General features: G+C 51.5%; 11 protein-coding genes across 11 annotated transcripts; 5 read left to right on the top strand and 6 right to left on the bottom strand.

The window, feature by feature from the left end:
- Positions 1-561: 561 nt before the first annotated feature.
- Positions 562-984, top strand: AB675_10083 (uncharacterized protein; the record flags this gene model as incomplete). The annotated part of the gene is made up of 1 exon (XM_018138827.1): positions 562-984. The coding sequence occupies one exon, from the start codon at positions 562-564 to the stop codon at positions 982-984; it is 423 nt and encodes a 140-aa protein (XP_017996612.1).
- A 59-nt stretch (positions 985-1,043) lies between these two features.
- On the bottom strand, positions 1,044-1,519 carry AB675_10082 (uncharacterized protein; the record flags this gene model as incomplete). Its single annotated transcript, XM_018138826.1, has 2 exons — positions 1,044-1,436; positions 1,493-1,519. 2 exons carry the CDS (start codon positions 1,517-1,519, stop codon positions 1,044-1,046), a joined length of 420 nt encoding a protein of 139 aa, XP_017996678.1.
- A 586-nt stretch (positions 1,520-2,105) lies between these two features.
- AB675_10081 (3-oxosteroid 1-dehydrogenase) lies at positions 2,106-3,984 on the bottom strand (the record flags this gene model as incomplete). Its single annotated transcript, XM_018138825.1, has 2 exons — positions 2,106-3,782; positions 3,841-3,984. 2 exons carry the CDS (start codon positions 3,982-3,984, stop codon positions 2,106-2,108), a joined length of 1,821 nt encoding a protein of 606 aa, XP_017996614.1.
- Positions 3,985-4,630: 646 nt separating this feature from the next.
- Positions 4,631-5,437, top strand: AB675_10080 (3-oxoacyl-[acyl-carrier-protein] FabG; the record flags this gene model as incomplete). Its single annotated transcript, XM_018138824.1, has 1 exon — positions 4,631-5,437. One exon carries the CDS (start codon positions 4,631-4,633, stop codon positions 5,435-5,437), a length of 807 nt encoding a protein of 268 aa, XP_017996664.1.
- Positions 5,438-5,883: 446 nt separating this feature from the next.
- On the bottom strand, positions 5,884-7,796 carry AB675_10079 (putative MFS-type transporter; the record flags this gene model as incomplete). Its single annotated transcript, XM_018138822.1, has 4 exons — positions 5,884-6,032; positions 6,090-7,411; positions 7,482-7,651; positions 7,713-7,796. The coding sequence occupies 4 exons, from the start codon at positions 7,794-7,796 to the stop codon at positions 5,884-5,886; spliced, it is 1,725 nt and encodes a 574-aa protein (XP_017996652.1).
- A 1,341-nt stretch (positions 7,797-9,137) lies between these two features.
- AB675_10078 (uncharacterized protein) lies at positions 9,138-9,612 on the top strand (the record flags this gene model as incomplete). The annotated part of the gene is made up of 2 exons (XM_018138821.1): positions 9,138-9,161; positions 9,220-9,612. 2 exons carry the CDS (start codon positions 9,138-9,140, stop codon positions 9,610-9,612), a joined length of 417 nt encoding a protein of 138 aa, XP_017996604.1.
- A 92-nt stretch (positions 9,613-9,704) lies between these two features.
- Positions 9,705-10,521, bottom strand: AB675_10077 (Levodione; the record flags this gene model as incomplete). The annotated part of the gene is made up of 2 exons (XM_018138820.1): positions 9,705-9,894; positions 9,959-10,521. The coding sequence occupies 2 exons, from the start codon at positions 10,519-10,521 to the stop codon at positions 9,705-9,707; spliced, it is 753 nt and encodes a 250-aa protein (XP_017996605.1).
- A 749-nt stretch (positions 10,522-11,270) lies between these two features.
- AB675_10076 (Cytochrome 98A9) lies at positions 11,271-13,235 on the top strand (the record flags this gene model as incomplete). The annotated part of the gene is made up of 6 exons (XM_018138819.1): positions 11,271-11,367; positions 11,428-11,491; positions 11,554-11,933; positions 12,007-12,579; positions 12,655-12,846; positions 12,931-13,235. The coding sequence occupies 6 exons, from the start codon at positions 11,271-11,273 to the stop codon at positions 13,233-13,235; spliced, it is 1,611 nt and encodes a 536-aa protein (XP_017996578.1).
- Positions 13,236-13,450: 215 nt separating this feature from the next.
- AB675_10075 (Bacilysin biosynthesis oxido BacC) lies at positions 13,451-14,245 on the bottom strand (the record flags this gene model as incomplete). Its single annotated transcript, XM_018138818.1, has 1 exon — positions 13,451-14,245. The coding sequence occupies one exon, from the start codon at positions 14,243-14,245 to the stop codon at positions 13,451-13,453; it is 795 nt and encodes a 264-aa protein (XP_017996695.1).
- Positions 14,246-14,969: 724 nt separating this feature from the next.
- On the top strand, positions 14,970-15,290 carry AB675_10074 (uncharacterized protein; the record flags this gene model as incomplete). The annotated part of the gene is made up of 1 exon (XM_018138817.1): positions 14,970-15,290. One exon carries the CDS (start codon positions 14,970-14,972, stop codon positions 15,288-15,290), a length of 321 nt encoding a protein of 106 aa, XP_017996649.1.
- A 257-nt stretch (positions 15,291-15,547) lies between these two features.
- Positions 15,548-17,589, bottom strand: AB675_10073 (uncharacterized protein; the record flags this gene model as incomplete). Its single annotated transcript, XM_018138816.1, has 6 exons — positions 15,548-16,406; positions 16,458-16,528; positions 16,583-16,669; positions 16,716-16,784; positions 16,834-17,265; positions 17,326-17,589. 6 exons carry the CDS (start codon positions 17,587-17,589, stop codon positions 15,548-15,550), a joined length of 1,782 nt encoding a protein of 593 aa, XP_017996619.1.
- Between the last annotated feature and the right edge of the window lie 2,393 nt (positions 17,590-19,982).

The raw sequence follows: 19,982 nt of genomic DNA, 5'->3' as shown, positions 1-19,982 counted from the left end.
GCATAAACGGCAGAACGGGAAGCTTGATGCTCTGACCCCTTTGGTTCACTTCGGGAACAAGATCAATTCTGTCTCTTCGCAGGTTCCTGTGATAAATCCCGTCTCGATACATACACAGAACAGGGACGCGAACCACGAAGTCAACTGACTTTGTAGGTCCTACTTGCGCAGCCGGATCGTCTCGTTCTTCCAACCTTCCAGTTTTCCAAACCCCGGCGTCTGCACTCGAGCTGCCGGTTCCGAGCGGAGAAATACATTCTCCGACTCTCCTGACTTATTAGCGTATGCTCACCAAGCCCTTCGACCCCCTCGACCCCATTCGTTGCGTATCCGTACGGGTGAGCCCGAAACTCAAAAAGTACTCTGGATGTGCACCCCATCACAGCCGAAGCATCGGACGGTGAGATGAACCAGTATAACAAGGATTGCGGCACTATCCAGCGCGGTCCCTCAATGTGCAGGGTCGTTCACTTCATTTAGGAGCTTGTCCAAATTGAATTATAAGCCACACCGCGCTGCTCCAGATCCTAGGTCATCGACATTCTTCACCACTGTCTCCCTATGGCCAGCCCGCTCCTGGTGCCTCGTCGAGGCGTGACACACGTAGGGATTATCAAGATCGACCCTGCAAATATCGACAAATTCCTACAGGCGTTCCGGGCTTGCTGGTTGGAGGTTTGCAAGGAGCCTGAATGCATATACTTCGAAGTCTTTCACTCCAAGACTGAGCCTGGCAGATTTCAGTTTGTCGAAGTATGGAACAAGGACAACGACTGGTTCATGGAGGTTCAGATCAAGAAGGACTATTATAAACCGTACTGGGACATCACGAGGCCTTTATGGGTTGATCGAGACCTCCACGAGTACGATCGGCTAAGCGGATTCAACTTTGTTGATGACAGATATCTCGAAGGCAGTGTGAAAGCCAAGGGAGAGTTGCACGAGACAAGGTCGAGCAGCTACGAGCTCACTCCTCCCTATTAGTGGACCAAAGATTGTATAAATCCTGTTTGAACTGCTTCAAGATAAAGTCTCCTCCAATTCTATACTTCCCATGGACCAGATTTAGTCTCCACATCGTCCGAAAAGTACATGGTCATGGAATTGCGATCGATGAACTGTTCCTCGTCTTCGATAGCAATTTTCGTGAACTCGGGATTCGGTTTGCTCCTTAAAGACTCGAACAAGTCCCGGTCCTTGTACCAGACCTCCATGATAACGTCGTAGCCACCCGTGGTCGTCGGGAGAGGCGAGGACATCCCGTCAATTTGTGTCAGATAGCGGCGAGAGAAGCGCAATACACCAGGCAGAGCGACATGCTGCTCAAAGAGCTTGACATGCTTGGTTTCGTAGTATTCTCGGAATGCTTCTCGAGAGATACCTGGTTTTCTCCTAAAGAGCCCGACGATCTTCAGGACTGAAGATTTGCCGTTGCTCTAGAACATGGTATCAGCCGACTCATCTGGAATGGTACAAGACAGGTATGACTCACGACTTTAGATGCTGCTGCTGCTGCCATTCTTTCGCGACTTCAATACGAGAGAGAGAGCCTGTACAATATGGTCAGCAGGCGCGTAAGAGCCGCACAAGCAGGCATGAAAGGCACCTTGACTCGAAATCCTTGTGTCGCCTTGCCGAGTTGATATTGAAGACAGTACTGGTGAGAAAGCCCAATTCTTAGCTTCACAACACTGATTTACTTCTATGTAGTCTTCCAGTCGGCGGTGCCGAGGCTCCTACGAGTGCTCTGCCCCTTCTGCGACTAGGTTTCCCCTGTAGAACGAATAGGGACAACGTCTCCAGGTACTCCCGCTGCATCGGAAGATCCTGGAGTCGCAAAAGCATAGGGGCGAATTGGGCGAACCGGGCCATCCCTAGCTGGCGCCCATGGACTCTTTGTACCCTGACTGAAAGCCAACGCTTTCTCTGAGCATGATAGTGACTACACTGGACATCAGAAGATCTGAATCTGCAACATCTTCCCTCTTTCGTAGATCTTAGATATTGGAGCTTTGAATCACAACCCAAAAACCTGGAAGCTTTCCCGAGTCTTGCAATTTGAGACCTCTGCCACAACAAGATGACAGTACTACATAAGAAGATGATCAACCTGCAATATGCACACCCGCACGGTACCCAAAGACCATTGATGGGCCTAGAGTCAGACCCCCAGAAGGATACTTCCCTCGCAAGAAGTGATTCGAGTCCGCACCCACGGCATACAGACCAGGGACTGGCTCCCCTGACTCCTTCAGCACCTGACCGTCCTTGTTCGTGTTTAAGCCATACATAGTAATGCCGTTCCCCGAGTATAACGTCAAAGCATAAAATGGACCTTTTTCGATTGGTGCTAAGCTTGGACTCGGCTTCATTTCGTGATCACCGTAAGCTTGGTCGAATGATCCGTCCCCTCGGCCAAAGTCCTCATCCTTGCCTTTCCGAGCGAAACCGTTGAACCGTTCGATGGTGGCTGAAAGGTTAGCAGGACTGACTCCGATCCTCTCTGCGAGTGCTGGAATACTTCGGGCTGTGATGAGATAGCCACGTTTGATGAGGTGTCTGATAGGATACCCTCCCGGTAGAGCCATACCCATTCCATAGTTCCGCAGATGTCGCTTATCGCCGATCAAGTAAGACACGCGGACACCAGCCTTGTGAGTCGCGCGTCCCAGGTCCTGGTATGCCGCTGCTTCGTTGACAAACCGTTTGCCGTCGCCGTCCACCATGATCGAACCTGGCTTGGTGATGGCGGTAGCGAAATGAGGATAAGAACGAGCTGGGCCCTTTGGAGAGTTCAATATCGATATGGGAGACCACAAGGCCGCATCTTCACCCAGGGGTTCCGGCAAGCTTCCTCCACTTGCGAGACCAAACCGCATGCCATCGCCCACATTTCCTCGAGGACTGACTGTGTGTTCGGGGTGTGAAAGGTATTTGCGGGCTAGTTCGGCTGATCTTGAAAAGCCGCCACTTGCGAGAATGACTCCTTTCCGTGCCCGGACTCTTATCTTCTGGCCATTCCTGCTGATCGTCATGCCGGTGACGCGCCCGTTTTCCAGAAGCGGCTCTACAGCTGCAGCATTGTTCCACAGATCGATACCAGATTTCTCAGATTTCTCTAGTAGACGACCAACCAAGGCATTGCCATTGCACAGCCTAGTCCCTTTTCCCCACCGCACTCGGTCAAAGGCGTATCGAAGCACACCTGCTGTGACGGCTGAAAAGTTCCCTAGACTTCGGAATGGTTGTCTCCAATTGTTCATCTCCAGGAGGTCAACTTGTAATGATCCAAAGGCGCAGTACCCCTGCAGCGGGTATCGCACTTGTTTGACCATACGACCCAACATTCGCCCGTCATATGGCGCATTCAAAACGGTCCTTCCAGCCTTGCAAGCACCGTCGAGATCCATGTAGTAGTCTGGCGTCGGTGCCGCGACGAACTTTGTCGCCGAGTTGGATTCCAGGAAATCGGTCATCGCCGGAGCCGCTTCAAGATAGGCTGCCACCATCGGTTTGGCAGCGTCGTAGTCTTCTTTCAGGTAGTTGCGCAAGTATGTGTCTGCTCGTTCTCTCGAGTCCTGGAAACCTGCAGACAATGACACGGGATTCATGGGCAGCCACAGAGCTCCGCCCGAGTACGCTGACGTGCCGCCAAACCATTTCGTTTTCTCGGCAACCAGGACTTCCTTGTTGCCTTTGAGACTTGCGGCCAAGGCAGCCGTTAGTCCTCCTGCTCCCGAGCCAACGACTACCACATCATATTCGGCATCGTATCTGGGTGCCTACAGTGAATTGTTAGGATTCAAATATGAGAGTTCCAGGCAGGGGCAGAATACTAACTTCGACCACAGTTGCGTACGCCGCGCAGGATCTGGGATGCCTCCTCGGTGCTCGAATACGAGAAATGCTCGGAAGGCAGAATATGAGAGATGCGCCCGCATCTAATGGTGACCCAAATTGGAGCAATGGTGGTTTTCGTAGCATCCTGAAGTCATGGATGTGCCGTATGGCATACACGAGCAAGAACAACGGTGAGAGATGTGGCAGCACGTACTAGCAGCCTTTGTAGCAACCTCGACCATCGATGTAAATTTATTCAAGGCGGACTTTATTGACAGAAGAATCAAGGAAACGTCCATTCTCCACCTTCAGAGCAACTCAATGTTGGAGGCGATCATGGAGAAAAACAAAAACCCGGGGATGGCAACCAGACGAAGCAGCGCATGAGGCCGGGGGTGGGTGGCTTGGGTGGATCCCAGCTTTGAAATCACCCCTTTTTGCTTACCCCAGATTTACCGAGATCGCTTTCCCCATTCCATTCTCTCGGAGAGGCATGGAGTAGCAACAAACGACATGGTCGATCTAATCACGGGCCTCTCCAGGACCTCCCGAGATCTTGCAAGCAGTAGTTTTGTGTCGTACAGAGTGGTTTTGTCGGGGATGAAAATTACATTCGCGGTCTGTGCGATGGCTCGCGGTAGTACCATAAAATGAGACTTTTGTGGACGCATGTATAGAGGCGCCTATGAAATCACATACCCGCCAGTCTCGCCACTCAAAAGCCTTTGGTGAGTACTGCAGTACCATAGTATCACTCATCGCCCAGGGAGTTCACCGATCACACTCAACCATGGTTCTTGAAGTGGACTTTCCAGCACCTCTGTCGGCGCATCCTTTCGAGGGCAAGGTAATCACCATCACCGGAGCAAGCTCCGGCATTGGATTAGCGACTACTCTTCTTCTATGGTCCCGTGGTGCCACCGTCTCTGCGATGAGCAACAACCCAGACGGGATGGCGGAGTTAGAGGCGGCACTTCGAGAAAAGTCCAAGACGTCATCTCTACCCGGACAGAAATTCTTCACCAAGGTCGTGGACGTCAGCAGGGAAGACCAGGTCAAAGGTTGGATTGACGAGACAATTGCCAAGTTTGGCCGCCTGGACGGTGCGGCCAATATCGCTGGGGCGGTCCACAGATACAACAAACTGGCCGACACAGTCACAGAAGACTTCGACTTCGCGATTAATATGAACACAAGAGGCGTGTACAACTGTATGCGAGCCCAGATTCCTCTCATGAAGAGCGGCTCGGCCATTCTCAACATGAGCTCAATATCAGCCACCCAAACGGAACCAGGCATCAGCTTGTACGGCTCTTCCAAAGCGGCCATTAGCACGATGAGCCTCGCCGCTGCGACCGAGTACGGATCGACAGGCATCAGAGTGAATGCGATTGCAACGGGGTTGACACTCTCTCGGCGTCTGATGAACGTCGCCAAGGAATATGTGGAGCCGGGAATTCAAGCCACGGCTCTGAAGAGGGGGGCTACGCCCATGGAACAGGCCCAGGTCATTGCATTTCTGTTGAGCGATGAGGCCAGCAATGTCACCGGGACTGTCGTGAGATGTGACGGAGGGGCCCTTGCACTGCCATACTAGCATTTGATGTCGGTCATTCGTAAATCGAGTATGATAGAATGATATGGACTCTCAAACCGGCCATCTTCAAATTCCTCTTTCACACTTTGTGACAATCACACCCGGGCGAACATCCCCTGACTGCAAGTGTTCTAGCTTCTGAGAACAAAAAGCACGGCGCGAAGTTCCACGGCGCTCTCGACACTTCATTCGAGCTTTTCCAAAGGCTACAAGCTATCAAATTGACCTTGCCTCGTCCAATAAATCGCGCAGGACATGTACGATCTAGTAGTCCCTGTACAATAGTTCTGCTTTCAGCCTATGTAGGGTTTCCACGACCTTTGACAATGAGCCGCGTCCATTCTCAAGGCGCAAGGATTAAATGTAGCTCTTGGATCTGGCTTGATGTGCACAGGCTATCTCTTTGCATCACGCCTCAACTGCCTCGATGAGGTAGCTCTCACCGCTTATCTGCGTTCGCCGAGCTCGTGACCCTCGTTGTGATCGACAGTGACGGCTTTAGATTCGGGCTCAAGATCACTCTCCGATGAGACTGCGATGGGAGCATCGACCTTCGCGTTGAACTCTGAACGTGGGTTGGTCATAAACGCAGTGACTGTTATCGAACACATCAGCAAGAGTCATCTTTTGCACTGGGAGGGTCTGAACTCACTTATGATGCCCACAGCCATGAATGCTGCTCCACAAATGAAGACATTTCTGAACGAGACTACGTATGCTTGCTTGACAGCCAAAACAGCTGCAGCGATGATCTCGGGACTGATACCTGGGATCTTTTCTGCCAATGCGATGTTTCCCGAGGTCAAGGCACCAATCAGCGTACCGATGTTCGCTCCCTCCAGACCCAGCGGTACGACGGCGTTGGTGACCTTTGGAGCTAGGTTGCTGGTGAGTGTGCTCGCAAAGATTGCGTTGATAATCGCCAGTCCAACTGAGCCGCCCAAGCTGCGGACGCCAGTGCAAATTCCAGTAGTCGTGGCTATCAGCTCGGGAGGTGTAGCGAACTGTGCAGCTGTGAAGAAAGTGACCAGGGCGAGGCCCAAGCCTGAGCCGTAGAATAGAATGTAGCCCCAGTAGTGGGTCGAAGGAGTGTTCTCGTTGACACTGGCCATGAGACACATGAAGATGAGAAACAGAACAAATGTCCCTACGCCAGTCACTCTGACCGACCTCGTCTTGTAGATATAGAGCCCCGAGAGAAAACAGGCAACGCCAAAGGCACAGAAACCGACCATCTGGCACAAGTATTGTCTGTAGGTGCTTAGCTGACCTGCCTGAAGCACGGAGAGTGCGTAGGGGAAAAAGACGGCCGCTGTCATATAGCCCATGCCCTCGAGGGCAGAGCCGACGACGGAGATTGGAAAGTTGCGGTGCTGGAACAGAGCATGGTGAAAGAGGCCGTCCTTCTTGAACTTGGTGGCGTAGACAGCTAGGATGCAGAGAAGTACAACACCGACGAGAAGAGGTGCGAGGACATGGGCATTCTTCCAAGGGTAGGGATTCTCCCCATACAGAAGGCCCAAACAGAGTAGAGTGCATCCAGTCCCAAGAAGAAAATATGCCGGCCAGTCCAGAGCAGCGACCTTCTCCCTGAAGCTCAGATACTGAAGTTCCCTCGTTGGCGGGTTGTAGAGGAGGAAGACGAGAACAACAGCAACAGCGTAGATACCTGCGCAGATGTAGAAGTAGATCCGCCAGCCGCCATCACGCGAGCCGACCAAGTAGCCACCCACTGTCAGAGCAAAGATGGAGCCAAGCGCGTTCATGATGTTTGCTGAGGCTTGGGCCCAGGACCGGAAGCGCCGGGGAAGGACTTCAGAGATGACCGCGAGAATGAGGCCTTGTGCACCGAAGCAGATGCCTCCAACGCAGAATCCGGCAATATACATTCCCATTGACGTTGCGCGGGCAGAGATGATGGCACCAGCTATGCCACCAATGTTAGGAATAATAAGGATCCACTTTCTGCCCCAACTGTCCGGGGTATATTAGCATGAGTGGCAGGTATATGGTGAGGACAGAGAATCGGGAGTGTAGGACTTACTAATCGGAGGCCTGGGAAAGTGGTGCGGCGAGGGCAACAGTGAAGATGATCACTGCCAGTGATGGCCATGAAGTGAGACCGAAACCGCCAATTTCAGCGGCAACACGCTGGGCGAAAGTCCCACCACCAACCAGGATGATCAGTTCACAGAAGAACAAACTGAGGACCGCCTTTTCATGCCGTTATTAGCCACTGTCGTTGCGTACTACATTTGCCAGATGGAGGACTTACTCCGACGAGCGCAAATGTTTTGGCATGATTCCAGAGGGTGGTACCTCCCTCACTCTCAGTGGTGTCAACATGGGTAGCCGGCATGGTTGAGTAGACAGAAGATTCTTGCTTGGATATGGCCATCTTCTTGGTACCTGGAGGGTGAAGTCGCTTTTGATAGTGAATCGGTATGAAAGGTGGGAAATCTGGGGATCGTGTGAGATTGTCACTTTCATCTTTATACACGGAACGTGGGTCTAGATGTTCAGATATGAACTCTGTTCAATCTGGACAATATCAGTACAACTGTCAGCAGGACTGGTCGTGTCTAGTTCATCGGAGGTCGAGGGACCTGGGGACCCCGGACCCCATCACCATCCGTGTGTACCGTGTCCCTGGTCCCTGGAAGCCTAATATGCAACTATTCGTGGTTTTATAATGGATGCTGTCTCGTATTCGCACGGAGCGCGGAGTGGTTAGGTTTGGTGCGAAGTTTTCGACCTGTCGTGGTAAGACGCGGCCCTCCTAGCAATGATTCCAGGCGCGATAGACCCTCTTCTGGGCTTTTCCACCGGAAGCTGCAGCTTTCCACCGGCTTTGGAAGCGATCGAATGCGTGGGGATGTCTTCACAAACACGTTCTCACATTCCAACTTAAGGTTGTCAACAGGCTCACATGGATTCAAATGTCGAAGTAAGATCGCACTCACCTTCCCGCGTTTCTCTCGAGTCCAAGCCATGGATCCGCGGTGCAGAGTGAACGTCTGGGCCAGGCCCGGACTCGCGGATGCGACCAATCTACTGTACCTGCGGTTTGGGTAAGTCCAGCTTCCCTGGCATCTGCTCCTTCCTTCGCTTCCCCACGATTCGTCTGAGACGCGCAGAAGCATGCAGGGCGCGCGCTCTCACTGCATAGTGGGCAAGCATTGCCAGTGGAAAGTCTAAGCCACCTCGGTGTCGAGAGCGACTCTAGACAAGCCGCTCGGTCTCGGTGGAGGAACCTTCGAGCTCTTGCCACCGAGTTCTCACCAAAAAGGCTCTCATGCGCCGCGGCAGATTGCAATGATGGAACTAGTGGATTCTCTGTGTTCGACAATAGTGTAGCCCATCAGGAGCACTACGTGCATAGAGTAGGAAGGGATCAAGAGGCGTTGTCTCACTGTCGTGGTAACAAGCTAATAATATTAGTCAGCTCTGTTGTTGGGGCACAACTTGCCCCATGAGGGCCGAGTGGAGTCATTCGTTCTGGGGTTTGAACAGTAGCATTATTTCCCCCTATCTCCGGGCTTTCGGTATGGGGGGACTCGTGCCTGGAGTGACGCCTGAACGCTAAAAGCTGAGACGAACCGACAACTTGGCGTCCAGCCATTATGTACACTTTGCGAGAGGCTGTACGGGCAGCGGGGATTTTCCGAGACATCTTGTAACAACGACCAACGTTTGAACCATGGCACGAGCCATTAGCGAACCTGTAAGTCGATGTTGGCTATGATTGTAGGTATTCGTTCAGTGCTGATGGGCCACTCCAGAAGGACCAGCCGACGACTGTGAAGGTTGTAGGCCTATTCAAGCGGAAACCCGGACTGTCGATGGAAGAGTTTAAGAACTACTATGAGAATCATCACATCAAGCTGTTCGACGAACACGTCTCACATCCTGGTGTCCTGCGATACGCGCGTCGATATTTGGAGCCTTTTGCTGGGCTAGCCTCGCCCTTGGCAGGCCCAAAGACTGGAGGATATGATGTTATCATGGAGGTGTGGTATTCTGACAAGGATCTGTTTGACTCTTTCAAGGGACAATCCAATCCTGACTTCAGCGAGATTGTGAAAAAAGACGAGGAAAACCTGTTCGATCGTGAATCAATGGTGATGTTCATTTCAGAAGACCATGAAAGCAAAGACGGGCCTTGGGTCATCTGAGAATGGGCAGAGGATCCTTGAGACGACCACGTTGCGGACTCATGATCTCATTCTCGTCGACGATAGAGTCTAGCATAACTGAAGTAGACTACTCAAGGCGTCAGTCCACCGTCAATTGTGTAGACTGCCCCAGTAGTGAATGATGCCTCGTCACTCAGCAAGAAAGCTATCAAAGCTCCGACTTCTTCTGCTTTACCTATTCGGTTGATAGGCGACTTGTGGTCACTGTCGCCTATGTGGACTTCTCGAGCTGCATCCAGCATTTTCGTATCGACACTCCCTCTGTCGTATTCATTAGTGATCACATAGAATTGAGCATATTCTGACTTTGAACAGAGGTACTTACGGCGCGATAGCGTTCACTCTCACGCGGCGGTGCCCATTCTCGACCGCAGCGACTCGAGTGAGTCCAATGACAGCATGCTTACTCGCAACGTAGGATAACGCTTGAGGGATACCCATCTTTCCTGAGACACTTGCAGCGTTCACAATTGAGCCTCCGTCCTCAATGTGCTGTAACTGTGCACGTTGACAGGCCATGACACCTTTGACGTTGATTTTCATGACCAGGTCGAAATCCTGATCGGAGACTTCATGTGCGCCCTTTCTTCCGAACTCCGTGCCAACTATTCCAGCAAGGTTGACACCCCCAGAGAGCTTGGAGAAGTGCTTGACGGTAGCTGCGACCCATTCATCAACCTGATCGGAGTTTGTAACATCGACAGTCGTCGCAAGCACCTCGGTCTTATAGTTTTTGGAGATTTCTTCCGACAAGTGCTGCAACTCAGCCGCGTCTGTGTCGGCCAGAGAGAGGTATGCTCCTCGCGAAGCAAGTACGTGAGCCGTGGCGGCTCCGATACCTCCTGCTGCGCCAGTAATAGCAATGACTTTATCTTTCAGGCTTGCCATGTTGTTCGGTGTATGACATCACAGAGTGGCAGATCGAGCAAAAGAGCGATGATTCCCGTGGTGTATGGATGTACTTCTTCACACTGTGACGCGCACACGAACAGACTCAGGTCGGACTGATGTGAAAAACCTCACCACAATGTGGGACCCACAAGACTCGGGTATCTGGCTCGCCGGGTTGCTGAGAGTCGACATAGACTTGCCGTAATAGATGCTTCGTTCATGGTCTACCCGTCGCAGATCTCGTGCGAGCGATGAATTGATGCGTGGAGGCATGTTTCCTTTCCACCCAGCTCTCCGAAATCCTTCGGCCGACCCTGAGCAGAACTCAGCTTGGGGATCCCCCTTACAAAGTCCTTGGAACTCACGGTGACCCTCTCCAAGCGTCGGCGACTAAGATTGCCCCAGATTAGTCTCCATGTGTTACAATTGCCGAAGAAAGGTGATTCTGGGCCTGAGTCCTTGAGAACAAACTGAGTTCGGTAGTGAGTATCCAGATACTTACGCTTACCCCTTTTGCACCCGAAAAGAGGAGTGCAGATCATCGAACGGGATTAGAGTCTCATGTAAAGCCTAGTCTTTGTTCTCACAACGGAATCAACACCGTCTTTCGATCATATGCATTATCTACGCTTTTTGACCATTTATTCCGTCCGTGAACATTCAGAAGGTGAAGCAATTACCCAAGACCGACCTCGAGGTTCATCTCGTCAGAACAGCCGAGGCCTCAGCCTGAAATCATTGCCATCATGGGGCTGTTGATGTTGGCTCCTGTCATCTTGACGGTTGGCTTCTTGATCTACTCCATTGCTCGTATAGGAAGAAGAGGTCGAAACTTCCCTGATGGTACGTTTACAGAGGATGACTGGAGAAATGTTTGACAAGAACTAACGAGAGAGAAAAAAGGCCCACCTACATTGCCAATCGTCGGTAACTTGCATCAGATGCCTTTGAATAAGCCATATTTGCAGTAGGTGCCAAAGCTTCCTTGACAGCCTCATTGAGATGATTCCATACCAACCAAACCCACAGGTTTACAGAATGGGCTAAGCAGTATGGAGGGATGTACAGTCTGAAGCTGGGTCCTGGGACCGCTGTCGTCCTCACGGATAGACGCATTATCAAAGAGCTCATGGACAAGAAGGCATCGGCCTCGAGCAATCGGCCCGTGTCCTTGGTCACGCAGCATCTCATCACCGAGGGAGACCACATGCTCATGATGGACAACTCCCCGAGGTGGCGCATGATGCGTAGACTGATCCATCAAGACTTGACAGAGTCCCTCTGCGATCGGGAGCACAGCAAGATTCACCAAGCTGAAAGTGTCCAACTTCTCTACGATGTCCTGTATTCATCCGATGAATGGGTACAGCACCTCAAAAGATTCAGCAACAGCATAATCATGAGTATCGGTAAGTCCAGGTACAATAATGGTTGGAAAATGCACTGTTTGACTAACGCTTGCGTCCTCGCTTGCCTGAATAGTGTACGGAATCCGATCACCGTCAACTGACGCACCGTGGACCAAGGGACTGAACGACATCGTCGAGCTGTGGGCTAGGATTACCGAATTTGGAGCCACTCCGCCTGTTGATTTGTTTCCATTTCTGAAATTGGTTCCTCAAAGATTCCTCGGAAACTGGGTAAGCCGCTCAAAGACTGTTCATGACAAGGTACACGCCCTTTATGGAGGTCTACTCGAATCTGTGAAAGAAAGACGAAGGACGACCGGGCCAGTGGACTGCATCGCGGACCGATTATTGGAACAAGAGGAGAAACACGGTCTCTCGGACCACAACGTCATGCTTCTGGCTGGTGTCACACTCAAGGGGGGCTCAGACACCTCCGCTTCGACCCTGACTTCCTGGATGCAAGCGATGGTCCTCTACCCCGAAGTACAGAAGAAGGCCCAGGCCGAGATAGACGCCGTCGTGGGAGACAAGCGAATACCGACGTGGTCCGACTATAAAGACATGCCCTATCTCGCCACCATGGTCAAGGAAGCGATGAGATGGAGACCAACGGCACCACTGGGATTCCCCCATGCACTATCAGAAGGTAAGTCTCTACCTCGGAGAGTCGAATTCGTGAAGTCAACTGTTTGTGTACTTCTACTGACTCTTCGTCTCCCAGATCAATGGATCGACGGGAAGTTCCTTCCCAAAGGAACAGTGTTGTTCGTGAACGTCTACGGTTTACATCAAGACGAAACCAAGTTTCCGAACCCCAACACCTTTGATCCCGATCACTATAAGGGAAGGACATTACTAGCGGCAGAGTACGCAAACTCTGCAGATTACGAGAATCGTGATCACTATGGATTTGGTACGTCAAACCTCCCATGTCTGTCGTGGACACAGTGACAGTCCCAGGGTCTTTCGCTGACATGCTTGTTTCTGCAAACTTTAGGCAATGGTCGTCGACTGTGTCCGGGAATACATTTGGCTGATCGAAATCTCTGGCATGCCATAGCAAAACTACTTTGGGCCTTCAACATTGAACCCAAGCTGGACACTGAAACGAACAAGCCGATTCTACCTGACTCAAGCGTAGAGACAGGTTACAGAGAGGGTCTGACCATGTGCCCGTATGACTTCCCGGCGAAGATCACCGTCCGGTCCGATTCAAGACGACAACTGATCTTGAAGGAGTATGCGGACGCGAAAGCAGACTTCTTTCCCAAGTATGAAAAAGTTGCTCTGTTCGAGCGGTGAACATATGAGGAAGGAATATGTACTCAGAGCGACCGAGCAGAAGAGAGGTGGTGGTGGCTGGTAATAGACATTTGGCTCGAAGGAGCACATGAAAAAACATTACAGGATAAGTGAAGAACTTTACGCTGATGGGGCTAGTTGGATCGGCCAACATTTTTCATATCAGAAAATCCTTGGCATGCTATATGTGGAGCATTCGTCAATTTCATCTAGTCTTATATGAGCGCCGTTATACCATGATCTGCCTTGATGACGGCCCCGGTCAAGGCAGATGAGCGCGTTGACGCCAGAAAGACGACCAAATTCGCCACCTCTTTCGTATCGGAAATGGGAGTTTCCAAAGCCTCCACCACAGCGTCCAACATCTTGGAGCCTTCTTGATGTAAACCTTGCGTGTTGGCCATGTTCGTGACGATGTCCGTGTTCATCCCTCCCGGCATGACCAAGTTACACCTGATGCCCTTGTTTCTGTAAAAAGCCGCGATGGACTTGGTGAGGCCCCTGACGGCGTGCTTACTGGTGGTGTACGCCGCACCTCCACACCATCCGTGCTCACTCGCCAGTGAGCCTATGTTGATGATCGATGCATCCGTGGCAGATCTACTCAGGAAATGGTTGATGGCGGCCTTGCTCAACAGATATGGTCCTGTGACGTTGACGGTGAGGACTTTTGACCAAAGTTCTGGACTGATCTCCCCCACTGGCTCCAAGCGATCGAAAATGCCGGCACAATTGACGAGAACGTCGAGCTGACCGAAGTGCTGTACCGTCTTGGATATCAACGATTCCACAGCCCCGGCATCCGAGACGTCAGCGGGCAGAAACAAGACAGATTCTTTTCTCTGCTGGAATTCTGCGGTTACGGAGTTGAGTGTCTTTTCATTGAAGTCAGTGACAACTACGTTCGCGCCTTCGGCTAGTAGGGCGAGGGCGATCGATTTGCCTAGACCTCCTGCTCCTCCCGTGACCAGGCATGTTCGTGCAGAGGTGGTCTTGGCAGCAGATGCCATGGTGTACATTCAGGGGATGAGAGTGGTGATGGATGTTGGGATCGGAGATGCCCCTTTGCTAAGCAAGGCACTTTTTAATCTGTCTTTGTACGCCCTAGTGAACATGAAGGTTGTTCGAATGTTGTACTAGGCCTCCCTAGCAAGACGACGCGGCTATGGCTGGGGTACTAGCGGGAAGGGCAGCGTCGCAGGCTAGAAAAGACATCTTTATGGAGGTTGACTCCGAGAAGGCTTGACGATGATTAACATCTTCATTGGCCTTGTGCCGATGAGGGTTGCTGTTGCTGTCTGTGTCCCGTAGTCGTCGGTTGAACTGACTCGGAACTCTCAACAATGGGGTGCTCAGCCGGGGTCAAGTCGAGCTGAACGGAGGAGTGGCAAGGCCTCGGGATGTTCGATCCACGTTCTGGAGAACACTGTACAGACTAAAGAAGCCCGGTACTGTGTGGATACCTCGCCTCCCATCACATTTCCCACTCCCCTCCGAGAGCTCGGGTTGGTATGGAGAGAGTAGGTATGGCCTCGTAGGTCCGTACTGGGTTGCTAAAGCGACTAACCTTTCCGGAGAGCCCTGATACAAATTGATCCTGTCCCAGAGCAGTATCCACATTGGTCACATCGACAAACGGTACTTGGTTGATTCACAACACTTCTCCCCCATCACCGGCGCTATAGCACACACCGAGCTGCATACCTCAACGACAGTTCGCGACCGAGAACGAAAATGACTTACATCACGATGGTTGCCTACCCGTTTGTGGCTGACGCCAAGTTCAATTTGCAGTATTACACCAACAACCACATGGAGCTGGTCTCCAAGCACTGGAAGCGGTATGGACTTTTGGATTGGAAGGTCGTCACTTTCGATGCAGCTCCAGATGGGTCAAAACAGTACAGTGTTGCGTCGACCATGACATGGGAGTCGGCTGAGGGATTCCAAGATGCAATGAAAAGCGAGACTGCTGCCGAGCTTGCCGCAGACATGGAGAACTTCTCTGATCGTCCACCTGTATTCTTGATCGGTAATGTTGCTGCCTCGGGGTAGATAACCTCCAAGGCTGGATGACCTGCGTCTGCAAATGGTATATAGCGTGGGATTTGATCTGAAGTGACAATCACTAAAGGACGAGAGTCGAGACAGAAGAAGATCGCCATGATTCCACAAGTGTAACTCGGAGGGTGACATGGAGACCTCTTTAGAAAATGCTCATCTATGTGCATGTTTCCATAAAGTTTGGCCCTTATTCCAACGTCTCCCCGGCTGATCGTGCTCGTCGAAGATAGCTGTGCAAGTCTCACCACTCAACGAACCTCATTAAGAAGCCGGGCAAGGAGCTGAGCGATGTGCACTTTGTGGGCAAGTAGAATCAGCTCGCCTCTAGCTAGTTGAGCTCGTTCTGAGAGGGAAGATTTTGCCAAGTGCGGCGCTGTGAAAGCACCAGCCCAAAGAACCAGACTGGCATAGTAAACAGCATAAGGCACGTGTGGTGCTTCGAACGCTAAGCCTGCCAACTCCAGGGGCAGCGACGATGTTCGAGCTGAGGCACACTGGGTTTGTCTTGCGGCCGACGCCTCGATCAGGGCAGCTTCGACACTGGAAATCATATTCTCTGCATGCCACTGAGCAGTTGTGTAGTGCTTGTCTTTCGTCCATGCATGGATCTCTCTTGCAGCCAACCCTCTTTCCGCGTCTCGTGCTGCCGATCCAGGTGCAGAGTGCGCGAAATTCTGCAAAACAGTTAAATTCGAATGTAGTATAATGCCCATCATGTGATACATAATAAGGTGAGATAGGTTTTCGGGTCGGTGAATCGTACGAAGCCAGGTGTCACAGGCTAACTCTGCAAAATCGGCTCTCCATACGAAGAGGTCATCGGACGGATGTTTCTCGGTACCGTAACCGTTTTGCTGGGGGTATGTCGCAGGCCATACAAAAGAGCTCAGAGATGCCAAACTCGTCAAACCGAAGGTGATGTTTTGGCCCAGGTCGACCGTATGGCCGCCGCCCACTAGGCCAGCTATCACGCTGTGAAGCTTAGATATGCGACTTCGATTCGTGGGCGTACGTAGGAACGATTCGCTGTATTTTCGTGCCAGGGAAGGCGGTCGCTGCAGGATGATAACTCGATAGCAGTCAAGGATATGTAGAGCTTCGAGAAGACTTCGTGGATCGGTCAGTATGTGGTTCACACAAGGATGAACCTTGACCCACCGGGTATTATCTTTGTCGACGTCGTCTGCGTGAGGACACCGTTGACATGCTTTGCTGTATTCCTGAACAGACTATAACGATTGTTAGTCAGACCGGAGGCTCAGAGTGTGGGAAGAAGAGCATACATGAATAAGATTGCCATGGAATACCTCGACGAATTCGTAACTTCTCTTATCACCGCTGCAGAGACCGTACAAGGCCAACAAGACGAACTGTTGAGAATTAGTCGTGCTCATGAGCCATATGACATGGACAGACTGTTTTCGCCACGATAAACTTATCCAATCGACTTGCAGAAGACTTGTCTGAATAGCTCTGTGCGTTGATCTGTTATGTATCAGTAACCACCATGCTAGACGAAAGATTATCGACGTACAGTTGAAAGAACCATCCGCCGAGCATCGTCATACATTGACTTCGCAACTTGTGCGCTGCCAGGAGTACCGCAAAACAGTCCACCAGTGGCAGCTAGAGCGAGCGTTAATGCTGGTTGACATTTGGAGCTGGTCGTAGCTGTATCTTCAAAAAGAGAGAACGTCTTCGGAATATGCCTTCTGAACACGTTGTGAAACACTCTGATGATGTCCCTGTTATGGTTTTCGAGAAGTGGAGCAGCCGAATACCATATTTTGCTAGCTTTAGCAGGAGAAGGCGATGACGGCCGCGATCTTCGGTCAAAGTATTCTTGCATCATGGCAGTCAGGCTGTTCAGCGGAGACGGCATCTCATGGTCAAGCAATGGCGGATTTGCTTCAAAGAGGTCGTCGTTCCAGTCAAGTTCGGATTGATCGAACCAAAATTCACTATTCTGCAGCTAGTCAGTCATTTGACCAATACTAGAGGTAGAGAAACGTGCCATGAAAGGGACTTGCCAAAAGTCATCCACGCCACCAGTAGCAGTATCTGGGAGCGGGTTGAAGTCATGGCGATGGAAATCGGGCGCCCGGATGGACTGGTCAGCATCTACTCCGTTAAAGTCAGGGAGTGCTCCAGGCCGGACAAGAGGTACACTCTCATTCAGAGTCTGCAAGGGATCAATGATCGAGGTGATGTTGAAACCAGTGCTGCCGGGAGGATTCTCGCTCGTTGCTGAGTTCAGGTGATCATGTGGCCAAGAATCAACAAGACTCATTGTACCACGGAGCTCATCGTTTCTAGTACTGGTACTGTGAGGCGGAGAGGGCAAGTTGAGCGCAACTGCCGAAGGCGGTGGCTGATACTCGCAATGAGAATTGGATGCTCGACAAGTCCCACACGGCTCTGTGGCGTCGCATCGCAATTTTCGGCGACGGCATGTTGAACAGGCGACGCGGACACGCTTGCGCTCGCTAGGGTCCAGATCGTTGTCCGGAGTTGCGAGACATTTCTTGATATGCACATCTCTGGCGTCGCACCGCTGAAAGGGACGGCCACAATGCGGGCACGGATACGGCTTTTCTTTGGTGTCTGCTTTCTTAGCTTGCTGATGGTAAATTGGCTGATGGGGGTCCTCACGTGTCCGGCGATGCCTTACCAAGTGCTCGGATCGTGCGAAGCACCGGGAGCAAATGTCACACTGATCATAGTTACACTTTGGTTGATTGAGGGGAAACGAAGGTTAGGAAGGAATCCTGGCCGCAGAAGCCAATTGCAAGCATACCTTCTTGTCTTTCCTGGTACTCATCATGATAGCTTGACGGCTCCTAAGTTCTTCCAGTGTCAGATTCTCGTATCGAAGACGAGAAAATGAACAGATTGTAGTCGGATCTGAATGGGGTTCTACCCCGCATTACCCACTAAGCACAACCCGGGGTATCCGGACAGCTGGGGTCAAAGGGCAAATTTTTCACCTGACTGACCATGCCTTATTGATAGTTAGCACTCTACGAGCATCAAATGAATGCGACTCCAAGATGATAGCTGCATTGGTTATGAGCACTGGTAGAGCTGACAATGCAGCCAGCGCAGCAATACCCAAGATCGCTCAACCCGAAACAATGGCCAGGCGAGCGTGAGCCGACTCGATGGGATGTACGCGAAGCCAATGAGAGCCTCGAAGCAACATTTCTCGAGCGCTTCCGGGTCGCTCTTCTTCACAGTGAAGGCTCTGACGACGATGCCTCGAGTGTGCCAGAATCAGCCGAAGACAGCTCAGCGGATCATTCACCGGTGAGTGAAGATTCCCAAAACCAGACTTCAAAGGCTGAGATGTACACGACAGGATGTCCAAGCATGTAACTACCCCATGATATTACTATCAGAGCACCCAGCCTATCCGCCGGAACATGAGCTGCTGCACCTACAGGCGCAGTTTCAGACAACATTTAAACGACATATCTTCATCGATACTATAGATCTTCTAAATTCTCCCATGTCTGCACTACCACCGTATCTTCAACTCGCAATCTCGTGTTTATCATCCGCAACGTCGCCGCCGGAGGTTTCAAGCCTGTACGCCATGGGAAATGAGATGAGGGAAGTGGAAAAATCCTCCGACCTCTTTGTTGCTGGTGTCAATCTATGGTCTGTCATGCTAGAAGTTGATAATCGAGAAGCGCGACTCGTGGAAGCTGTGGTAGCAGCTTCGTTCCTGGCTACTTATGGGCAAATGTCAGTAGGCTGGTACAACTGGCGGAAGGCGTCCACAATACTCTGTAATGCAGTCACTGTGCGTCCCGACACCCGCCGCCTCCTCCTCAGAATCGTGAGCTGACAAAAGTGCACAGATATCGAGGCGCTTACACCTGACCGACGAGGGTTCACCACTATTCTCGTCCAGCGAATTGTCTAACAAAGACGTGTGCATGAGAAGGTTGGTGCGTCCACTGATCCGTCATGCGTCTTGACTGAGTTATGCAGTGCGCTTGTTAGCTACATGTTCCTCATCGACACTCTGCAAGCCACTCACTGTGGACTGGCTGCAAACTTTTCGACCCGTGAGCTATTCATCAAGATGCCTGGTTCGAGCCATCAGTTTCGTACGGTCTACCACTGTCTGTTGCATGGAGACCAAATCCCACAAGACGTACGCAACAGAGCAGATGCTCTTCTACTGCTCACGGCTCTTCTGAGTGATATTGTATATGCACAACGATCGCTCCAGTCGACGTCCTTCACCGGCAATGGAGCAGCAGGGCACACTGGTCTCAAGCCCCGGAGTCCGTTCACCCCGTTATCAGCATCTTCCGAATTTTCTCGGCTCAACGAAGCCATGACGGCTGCACTTTCGCGATGGGAGCGCCTCTTCGAGTCACACGTTAGCAACGATATTGTCGCCTTGCACTTGTTTTGCAAGTTACAGCTCATTTGTCCCGACACCTGGAAACTGCCACAGATGGCAGGTTACGGCGAGACACAACCAACTAGCCAAGACTTTCGCCCCTCGGAACCTTTCCAGGTCCCGGACAAAGCTGCGACACTGGCTTGGCAGATTTTGGATTGTTGCCACAAAATACCTCCAGAGAGTAGATTGTCTGTCTGGTTGCCAGTGATTGTATTCCTCAGTGCATTGGTGGTATGGCAAAGGTTGCGCACAGAACCTGTCTC

Source organism: Cyphellophora attinorum, assembly GCF_001299255.1.
Source record: "Cyphellophora attinorum strain CBS 131958 chromosome Unknown Contig29, whole genome shotgun sequence".
Classification (NCBI taxonomy): domain Eukaryota; kingdom Fungi; phylum Ascomycota; class Eurotiomycetes; order Chaetothyriales; family Cyphellophoraceae; genus Cyphellophora; species Cyphellophora attinorum.
The sequence above is the reverse complement of the archived record's forward strand: the minus strand, read 5'-3'. Positions and strand labels throughout refer to the sequence as shown.